The 11320-nt window shown below is 40.2% G+C and overlaps 1 protein-coding gene across 1 annotated transcript; it reads left to right on the forward strand.

The window, feature by feature from the left end:
* The first annotated feature begins 4969 nt into the window (after positions 1–4969).
* LOC139159520 (RE1-silencing transcription factor B-like) lies at positions 4970–11062 on the forward strand. Its single transcript, XM_070736830.1, has 4 exons — positions 4970–4977; positions 5689–6605; positions 8128–8211; positions 10254–11062. Exons 1-4 carry the CDS (start codon positions 4970–4972, stop codon positions 11060–11062), a joined length of 1818 nt encoding a protein of 605 aa, XP_070592931.1.
* Positions 11063–11320: the final 258 nt, after the last annotated feature.

Here is an 11320-nt window from a genome sequence, read left to right on the forward strand (position 1 = left end):
TTTTAATTAAAACTTCTTACACCTTAAAAGTAACAGGCAGCGTGGCACATATAAAAGGTAGCATCCTTGGGCACGTTGGCATGTCTAGGTGCTCTGCCAGAGACCAGTGAAAAATCTAATTACCACATTGCAGATTGAGGAGATGTAAAAAAAACAACCAATGGCTTCATCCCAGTTTTCTTTCCCATCAAAAACAATGACATCTGAACTAAAATTTCATATGTGTATTCTTCATAGGCATGATTGAAGTAATGTATTTCTCATTTTATTCAATGGAACACAAATAAATGAGAAGACACCATAATTATCTGATAAAGACATCCGGGAAGAAAATCTGGAGTGGATGGAAAATAGCATGGAACAATGGAACTATGATCCCCATCAAAAATCCTCACTACCCTCTACATTAGAAAAAGAGTTGCACTGAACTCAATGGCTGTATTAATTTATTATTATTATTATTATTATTATTATTATTATTATTATTATTATTATTATTATTATTATTATTATTATTATTATTAATATTATATAATAATAATGATAATGATAATGATAATGATAATAATATTTGTATGCCGCCCCTCTCCGAAGACTCGGAGCGGCTTACAACAAAAATACAAAATACAAATCCAATGATTAAAACAGCAGAACAGTCGAAACCCTTAATTAAGAAACACTCATACAATCCAAACAAACCATACATAAAACAGAGCGGCTGAGGAGAATCAATTTCCCCATGCCTGGCGGCAAAGGTGGGTTTTTAGGAGTTTAAGAAAGGAAATGAGGGTGGGGGCAGTCCTAATCTCCGGGGGGAGTTGATTCCAGAGGATCGGGGCCACCACAGAGAAGGTTCTTCCTTTGAGTCCTGCCAGACGGCATTGTTTTGTCCACGGGACCTGGAGAAGGCCAACTCTGTGGGACCTAATTGGTCGCTGGGATTTGTTCCAAGAGCTGCAATCCTTGTGCATTCTTAAAACAAACAGCTAAACAAGGAACCCTCATAGCATCATGTGTGACAACCCCCTTATTTTATTTTTACAATATTCCTATTGAGGTAGAATATACTAAAAGTTAATGACCAGTCCAATATCTGATTACATACAATTATTAAGGGTAAACTCAATTTATCCTTAGAATATTGACTTGGGAATTTAATAACTATAGTACATTGTTATCTGCAGCCTAATTTTCCAAACTGTGAAACATTTCAAATTATATATTTGTTTGAGTTGTTTTCTTTGGAAGAAAGCCATGGAGGGTTTGGCAGTTTTATATTTCTGAATTGTTTTCAAAAATAAAGTTTAAGCACAGTAGGAGACCTGATTTAAATTCTAACCTTGACAGACAACTAAAGTTCTTTGCTTCACTATTAGATGGCTAGCAAGATAAACCACTATTCCCAATCCTTATTACCATAGTTGAGAGTCCAAACTGAGCTTGACTCAACTTCTGTAACTCAATCAGTAATCTGTTGTTCTTTTCACCCAGCAACACTTTGTCCCGCCTCCTTCTTCTGGCTAGAACAGAAAATCTATGAATCATGTCTGTTCTTGAGGCACCTTAACTGCTGTGTATAAGTAATATTATATATTTATCAGCACACACACCCCCTTTGCTGGCAGGAATTGCCTCGGGGAATAAGCATTTGATAAGAAGGCAACTTGCTTGCTTTTATTACCAAGTGTTGCTTTACTCAACAGAGTTGATTTCCTGCATCCTTCTTCTGGCAAAAAACAAGCCAGGGAGTGGAAAAGGTGATTCTGAATTTGGGGAAGATGGGCTAGATCTATACAATATTAAGGTTTAGGAACAGCAAAGCAAACATTGCTTTAATAACACTATCATTTGCATTTTACCTGCTTCACTAAGACCAAGAAATAGCAGAGGGGTGGGCACAACAGCTGGTTAATATGATTTGCAAGTCCTGCAGCTCAGTGGCTGAATTTGTAGAATTCATGTGATTTACACCTTTTGATTTCTGGGTTTGCACACTATGCACAATGATAAAACACAGCTGGCCAGCTTGTAGTGTGCTGTGTGAACCAACCCATTAAGTTGATTCTTTGAACCGTGATTTTATTTATTTTTGATTTTATTTATTTGTGAAATCCGTACGTCGTCCAACTCCAATTGGAATGATAATTGAAACTATGGGTTAATGTGTTATGTAGTCAATGGCTTAGCCCAGTGTTTCCCAACCTTGGCAACTTGAAGATATTTGGACTTCAACTCCCAGAATTGCCCAGCCAGCGCTGGCTAGGGAATTCTGGGAGTTGAAGTCCAAATATCTTCAAGTTGCCAAGGTTGGGAAACACTGGCTTAGCCAACTGAGTCACATCGAGAAGGGCAGCATGGAAATCTAAATCAATCAATCAATAAACAAACAAACAAATGTATTTATTTATTTTATCTTGTTGGGGAAATATTGATAATTTATTGCTTTAATGATGTGTCTCAGTTCCAGAAAGTTAATTAAGTACATTGTGGGAACAGGACCAGCATATTTAATACCAGTATGCAGTCCTGGTTTTCCTTTCACCCAAAGTAAAACAAACATAAATTGAGGTTCTTGACTTATGAATCCCTGGATATTGAAATTCAGCAACTGCGCCTAAGTCATGCAATCTGCGTTATGCACCATCTTTTTAAAGGCAATCATAATTCACAGGAGAGTCTCCAGGAGGAGCGAGGCAAGAGCCAGTTTACCTAATTTAAGATGGCACAGCTTTGCTTTTCAATCAAGCTACTTCTCCCACCCACCTCCCTTCCCCCCTTTAGGATACTCCTCTTCTGCTGCCAACCAGGACGGCAAAATAAGCCCCCACACCAACCCCAGACAAGAAAGGGCCACTAAAAAAACATGACTGCGCGTCAGCACCAGACAGGTTTCGAGGCTCCCGACACCGCGCGGGCCAAAACCCTGACCAGGCGTGAGGGGGAGGGGCGGGTCAGGACAGGGCACTAATTGGATCGGGATAGGATGGGCGGGGCCGGCTCTCTCCTCGCGGCGGCGGCTGCCGTTGCGTGCGCGTGGTGAGCGCTGGAATGCGCGGACCTTCGCCGTTGGCCTTCTCCCCAACGGCCCAACGGATGAGGCTCCGCGCGGACCCTTGACTCCCGAGGAGGGCTTTCCCAGGCGAGCGCAGAGAAGGAGAAGAAGCGGGAGAGGTGTAAGGAGCCCACGGCCGGGCTTGGAAAGTTGGGGTGCGCTAGAGGGACGACGACGACATTGAGCTGGCGGTTTGGAGGAATGCGGGAGCGAGCTTGTGGCGCTGTCCAGGGCTGATCTGGAGGAGGCTTGTTCGTGCTTAGCTTCGGCGCTGCTGCGCGTGGGACGGCGGTTGGAGGGGGTGGAGTGAGCGGTTGGGGAAAGCCGAGCCGAGCAGGCGGGGAGGACTTGGCGAGCGGCGGTGCCTCTCAAGAAGGAAGCCCCTGGAAGGAGCCCCAGAGGAGAAGTCTCCCTCTTCTGCCGGGGGAGGCTTGCCACCCCGGTTCCCTTCTCTTCTCACCACGGGTTGTTATTTCCTTGCTGCAGGAAGAAGGGAAGGAAGTTTGGCGGGGAAGAGCCGCCTCCGCCGTCGTCTCCCTCGCTGCGGAGAGTTGCCGAGGAGGAGGCCGCAGCAGCAGGAGGAACAGCAGCCGCCCTGCTTTTTGGAGCTGGACAGCGATTTCTCGCCGTCCCCGCTTTCGGACCCCTTCGGCGCCAGCGGTGAGGTTGATGGTGGAGGGGGTGACCGTGGGCTCCGCGCCCTGCACGGATGGAGAAGCCCAGAGGCGTTGGTGGGGGGGGGCTCGGAGGTGGGAGTTGAGCCTCGATCGCCTTCTCTCCCCCTCCACGCTTTACCCCCCCCCCCCCTCCACCGATGCGGAGCAATTTTCGTCGAGGAAGATTCTTGCTTAAGGGTTAGGGGTGGAGTGGGTGGTTCTGTTTTTTTTTAAGGGGTGGGTTGAGGAGCTCCTGTCGGCAATTCCCCCATTTCTCTTAGATCGGGGAGCTGCTTCAAGGAGGGAGGGGAAAAAAAACCAAGTCCCCACCCGCTTTCGCTGCCGCTTTGGGGGGAGGGCAGCCGAGAGAAACGTATGGGCGAATCTCCTTCGTCTTCGGCGACTTTTTCAAGAAAGTTACGGAGGAGCTGGAACTTTTGGGAGGAGAGTTTAAAGCCCAAAAAAAAGGAGGAAAGGAAAAGCGGTAGACGACGCGTCCGCGGAGGCCTTGAGTTTGCCCGAGTTGGAAGCGCTGCTTGCGAGGCAAAGAGTTTTGCAAAAGAGAGCTTTGTGCTCCTACTTGGTATTTGAGAAAATGCCTATTTCTGGTATGCAACAGCCGCCGCTGCCGCTGGTTGGCTGGGCTGCAATGGACATTCATAGAGTGAGGGGCTTTTTAGAGTGCAAACTTTTGGACTCCTAACCTTGTGCTTCGTTTAAATATATTTACGGGGTGGGAACTTGGTGGAGCTTCAAAATCAGTTCTACATAGAATCAAGGACTGAAGGCCCCAAAGGTTGCTGCTCTATTTAAAAGATTCTTTCTGGCTTTTGAAAACTTTCAAGTTGAAATACAGTTCGCTTCCTCTGATAAGAAGCAATTTCAGATATAGATCTGAGAATTACGGATCTTTTTAGGTTTAGACCAGAGCAAGCGAGCATATGTAAATTAAAATCACCCCATGCTGTTAGTTTAATTTCAAGACTGAATAGCCCACCCAGCAGGGTAACAAGGGTTCATGGATTTAATTAGAATCTTACCAAATGCATACTGGTTTAAATGTTTGAAAATAAATTGATCAAATGTGAGTATCAAATATTCTTACTGACCTGGATTCCTACATACTATAGTTAGTAGTCTGGAAACGTTAATTTTCAGTCATTTCATAATGGCTGTGTTCATGTAACATAGTGCACAACAAACTAATGTGACACATTTTAAACCTAGTATTTTGGGTGAACTCTGCCTGAGTTATTCGTTAATGGTTCAGTGAGTTGTCCAACCGCAGAAAATTAGATTAATTCCATAAAATACTCTGCAAACATAGTAAGTGGCTATGAGGTTTTGTTTTGGTTTTGGTTTAGCCTAGCATGATATGCAGACAAGGCCATTATGGTTTGTGCAACAACTATAGTTAAAAGTTCTGGTTGAACATATGTGATCCCAGTCAGTGTTTTAAATAAAAGTTGCATAGGACCTTATTTACAGTTATATTGCTTGAAATCTAATTTCAGCAGCAATATATAGTACATAATAAATACATTTTTACACCAGGCAACTGATAATTGTATTACGCTATTAAGTACTGCCAGTAAAATACAGGGCAGTCAACTTTGCCTCATAGAAGTTAATTTATGTGTAGGCATGATTCAAGATAAGTGAAAAATCACAGTTAAGAAATGGACATTTGAGCATTATCTTTAATTAGCTCATCTCTATGACCTTTATTAACCATGGTTTTAGATTATTTATTCTTTCTTTCCCTGTCGAAGTTTTATGTAATTGAAGTTAACTCAGGTGTTCTAGGTTTTTACCGTACTTAATGGAAATAGTTTTAATTTTATTTAGATTTTATTGACAGCCATGTTGTGTTTTTTTGTTATGTACAAAAGAGATCAGTGAGTATAGTATGGTTTACTTACAAAATTCATCTTAAAAGTATGGTTTGTTAATTTACCAATTGTTTCCTTTTTTTAATAGAATTATTGTTATAACAATGCAAGTGTTGGGTCAATCTGGTGGCAGCAGCCTATTTTCTAGCAATACTAACCTTAACATGGCACTGTCAAACGACATGTATGACTTTTCTGAACTTTCCAAAGCTGAAGTGGCAGCACCTCAACTTATTATGCTGGCAAATGTGGCCCTCACGGGCGAAGTTAAAGGCAACTGTTGTGATTATATGGTTGGTGAGGAGAGGCAAATGGCTGAACTGACAACTGTGGGTAACACCAATTTTTCAGACAGTGATGGAGAAGGAATGGATGATTCACAAAGAGCAGAGAATGACTCTGAAGAAATAGAAGATATAGACATAGACCTTATTACTCCTGAGGTCCATGATGCGGAAGCAACTGGACTATCAGAGTCTACTGTTCCTCACTCTTCTGATCAAGAAAAAGTCTTTTCATTGGAAGCACAAGATGCTCAGGGGAGCATAGATGACAAAAGTAAGGGTTTGAAGAACAAACCATTTCGTTGCAAGCCATGCCAGTATGAGGCAGAGTCTGAGGAAGAATTTGTCCATCATATTCAGGTACACAGTGCCAAGAAATTCATTGTAGAAGAAAAAGCTGAGAAGCATGGCCAGGTTGAAGAAAATGACACTAGCACTACAGAGGAAATTGATTTTTCTAAGGGGCCTATAAGATGTGATCGCTGTGGTTATAACACTAACAGATATGATCATTATTTGGCTCACTTGAAGCACCACAACAAAGCAGGAGAAAATGAAAAAGTCTATAAATGCACTATCTGTACATATACAACAGTCAGTGAATATCATTGGAAGAAGCACCTAAGAAACCATTTTCCACGAAAAGTTTATACATGCTCACAGTGCTCCTACTTTTCGGATCGGAAGAATAACTACGTGCAGCATATTCGAACTCATACAGGTATGTGTTGCAGCTTTTTGAAATCTGTTAATGAGCAATTGTATAGATTATATTTGCAACATTCATTCCATCAAACTAACAGTCCTCTGGGTCTGCTTTATAGCTAGAGCCTTTTGGAGTAGATTTGAAGTTGATCGATGGAAAAAGGGATATCTCTCATTGTGAATGGAAGTGATTTCAATACCTAATATAGGGAAAATAAAATTGTCCACCTACCAGGCATACTGTGTTCCTACTGAAAGCCGTATAATACATTTCGGGACTAGAACAGCCTTTCAATTTAATGCACCATAACTATTCCAGAGCAGTCAATTTATTTATTATTTATTGTTGATATATACTATCTAGTACATTCTTGCTGTAAAATGTTGTTATGGTTTCTAAATTAGAGGATGTTTAGGATTGGACCAATTTAAGAAAAAACATTTGCAATAGCTGTTAACTAACTAGGATGTTCTGAAAAATCAAAGTGGTAGTCATGGCAGTGAGATTGAAATTTGCTCCCTTTTGTATATGTGTTTTCACATCCTTGTATAAATAGGTGGAACTTTGGTTGCATTGTGGCTACTGTCATCTTGACATTTTGGACTACCCCTATGGGTGCCCATGTTATAAACTTCCAGAAGTACTAAGATGGAAAAATAATGATATTGAATTAAGCTTTGAGTTGATCTAGCAAATAATAATTGGTTTGGATTTAAGTTTAGGTTTGTTAAGGTAAATTAGATATAAACTACATTTAGCTTGATTTTACCTTTAACTAACTGATACTAACACAATTTATATAAAGCTTTTCTTTTCATTCTTCACTGATTTTATGATTGTATTTGTTCATTGAAGAAAAATGGTTGCTTTTATAATTTGAGGTAAATAGGATACGTTCAGTATGCAAAGTCATGAAAATAATATTTCTTATGAGTCACTCTATAACTCAAATCTTATGAACCATCCATTCCCAGTTTCTTCCAAGTCCTCCCATTTGCAATGAGAGTTTATAAGAAATAAGAAACTGGGAGAGTCTTCTATTCTTTTTTATTAGGAAGTAAGAGTTTTGTTTGATAAAGGAACTTACGATCCTAGAGTACAATCCCTGTTTCCCCCAGTTTTAAAGTAACAGAGCAGAGCAGTCTACCAATTGTGCAGTGATTTTCACTGTCTCTGTCATTCTAAAGTTAGGAAAGGAGGGGTGATGATTGCTAGTCAATCATGTGATGACTGTGAAAACTATAATGTGTAGGTGGGAGGAAGGGCAGTTTGGAAGCTTCTGAGGGACAGCATTTTCTAACAGTGCTCAAGCACGCATGCTTAGCCCAGTTTTCCTGCTGCAGAAATATATTTATTTTGTATTCCTGGATAACAGCTAGGTTTACAAAGCAAGAGAATTACTTTTTAGGTGAAATATGGCAGCTTGTGAATGTGATAGGATTATTAATGTTTGCAGTATTTGCCAGCTATGTTGAATTCTGGGAAAATAATTATGACAACAGATTTTATACTTAATTTTAATGCTCTGTTTTCACAGGCGAGCGTCCCTACCGATGTTCTATGTGTCCTTATTCAAGTTCTCAGAAGACTCATTTAACGAGACATATGCATACTCATTCAGGTTGGTAAAAAGGCAGTTCCAAAAGATTAAGATGGTATTTTAATACATGCAAGGTTGCAGGCAGCATTTCAGAGTTTTCCATATTAAAGCTAGCAATGCAGGGCTACATCAGCCAAGAAAAAGAAAAAACAGAAAGCAATTATTTTAGGGTGCTAATTTCTGTTAAGTATCACATATGTTTGTTGATGTTCAGACTTTAAGCCTTTTAGGAAGATAAATGTTAATTCTTGATTAGATGTAAAATTCAGTCTGCATTATTTTCTCAAATCCTATAGAAAATATTCACTATTTTGGGAACAGTTTTATATATTTTATGCATCAGAACACATAAAGTGCTTTCTAAAATGGGAAGGTGATAGATATATTTGGTTATCATATGGATTATGGGAAGGTCTGACATTTGAGGGTATACCATGTTGCTGACCTGATCTTAAATTACATATTGCAGTATTAATTATCCATATTATATATGAATTGGTTACACTGCAAAATAATGCCTTATTGAAAAGTTCTGAGGAAAAAAACCACTATTATAGACAGTATAAAAGTAACAGTTGCTGATGTAGCAGCAGCAGTTTCTGTAGCCTGGCCCTTGGATTCTTTGCTGACCCACAGAGCCTTTGTTTTTGGTGTTACTGGCTCTGTAGCAGCTGCAATTTGCTTTTTAGAGTAGGAGCACAATTCATTATGGGGAGATAGAGATGCTGTAACCATCATCTCTAAGCTTAGAATTGAGTGAGTGGTATATATCTGTGATGGTGAACCTATGGCATGTGTGCCATTAGTGGCACACAGCCCTCTCCACAGGCACACAAGCTCCACTTGATTGACCAGCTCAGCTCCACTGCGCATGTGCAAGTGCCTTGCCGTTGGCCAGTTGATTTTTGGGTCAGACAAACTCATGCTTTCTCCTCATTTTCTGCAGTCCATGTCTTCCCAGATCTCTGGAGATTCCACCCCAGTGTTGTTTGGGCATGCAAGGCTTCCTCCTCCAGCTCCATTTGGGGATGGGAGGCTTCTCCTCCCCCAGCTCTGTTTGGGGAAAGAGGCTCTTCCCCCTCCCACCACTGTTTTGGGATGGAGGGCAAAACGTGAGGTGGCCATTGTGCATGTGCACATGTGCAGGGGGAGGGTCATGTGGGAAGGGGCATTGCATCATGTGTGTGGGCACTTGCACATGTGCAACAGTGCACATGCACACACTTTTGGCACCTGAGAGAAAAAGGGTTCATCATCACTAGTATATATAGCATGCTATCAGTGACACCTGTAGTAGCAGTGCAGTAAGGCTGTGGTTGGAGGTTGAAGACTATCTGTATGGACTTCTACTTTTACTGTAAACATTCCCCATTGTTCCTTCAATTTGCTCTGTTCAAATGTGAGTGTTATTGTCTATTTGGGAGAATAACACCAGAAGAGTGATATCTGCACAGTTGAAGGAAACTGCATTTGCATAATTACAAAAAACAAACAAACCCAGAAACTATTTACCCCTATTCAGTTTGCTCAGCTACGTAACTTTGCAAACATTTTGAAACAATATGGAAGTTAAATTACAGCAGTTTATTCATCATTTTTGCCCAGAATATTAAAGTATTCCTTATTTCCAAATGGTTGGATATACAGTCTAAGTATTAAAATATTATGTTGCCGGGAGTGGGGTGGGGAAACTGTTATTCCTTCATTGAGAGTATATTTTCTTTTGGGATATGTACAATAATTGTGTAAGATAATTATTCACCTATAATTTCCATTTTTCTACATTGCTTTCAATGGACCAGTTTGGTTTGGATTCCAAATGCTAATAATACTATAGAGTGACCTTCTGGTATGTATATAACATAGATGGAATGTCTAATGATTTCTTGCATGGTTGTTTTCTTTCTTGTATTTTGTTGCTTTTTGTGAACATGTTAAGTGGAAAATCAAATTATTCTTAAATGCAAGAAGTTCAATAGCATGATGAACTGTATAAATCTGTAGCTGTACATAATTTATGATTTGTAATATAATAGTTATTAATTGCTTCTTCCTTGCTTTAGGTGAGAAGCCATTCAAATGTGAACAGTGCAGCTATGTGGCATCAAACCAGCATGAAGTGACTCGACATGCAAGGCAGGTTCATGATGGGCCCAAACCATTGGCTTGCCCCCACTGTGATTATAAAACAGCTGACAGAAGCAATTTCAAGAAGCACGTTGAACTCCATGTCAGCCCTCGTCAGTTCCTTTGCCCAGCTTGTGAATATGCTGCATCCAAGAAATGTAACTTGCAGTATCACATCAAATCCAGGCACCCTGACTGCTGTGATATCACAATGGATGTCTCAAAAGTAAGATTAAGAACTAAGAAGAATGAAGTTAACACCTCTGAGAACATTAACACAGAGAGTAAACTAGAAGAGGAACAAACAAAAAAAGAGTTGACTGAAAAGAAAAATGAGAGAGTTGTAAAAGAAGAGAAAAAAGAGAGTTTGTCAAAAGGTAAGAAACCAACTAGTAGTGCGAGTGTAGGCCAGATCACAACAAGAAGCCGCAAAATAATTGATGAAAGAAAGGAAGAAAGTTTGAAAATGGAAAAAACTAATAAAGTTAAGGCGGCAAAAAGAAAAGCAGAGGATAGCTCCATTTCAGAGACAAACGATTCATCAAGTGATATTGGTGAAGTAGTGGGAAAGAAAAGGAAAACCAAAAAACTACCACCTAAGAGTCAGGATGAAAGTGAAATGCAGAACTTTGTGTGTATATTTTGTGACCGGTCTTTTAAAGAAAAGGATGAATACGGTAATCATCTGTATCGACATTTGGTAAATGTATACTATCTCGAGCAAGAAACAATGGAGCAAGATTAACTAAACACAATTTAATGACAATTTATTCCTTGAATCTTGAAGTTCTTTCCATCTATTGATTGGTGAATCCATAATTTGGTAAATACTTCTATAACAAGGTCTTTTCCTTTTGTGCTTTAAGATGAGAAAAATGTTGCACATAATTGTTTTATCTTTACCTTTTTATTTTTAAAATGTATTTAAAGAAGCCATCTTTAAATAAAAGCTCCGCTTCCGCCCCAGCTTCTCAATCCTTCCCCTTTAATTCTTGTAGCGTTG

The sequence above is a fragment of the Erythrolamprus reginae genome, chromosome 2 (assembly GCF_031021105.1).
Source record: "Erythrolamprus reginae isolate rEryReg1 chromosome 2, rEryReg1.hap1, whole genome shotgun sequence".
NCBI classification, from domain to species: domain Eukaryota; kingdom Metazoa; phylum Chordata; class Lepidosauria; order Squamata; family Dipsadidae; genus Erythrolamprus; species Erythrolamprus reginae.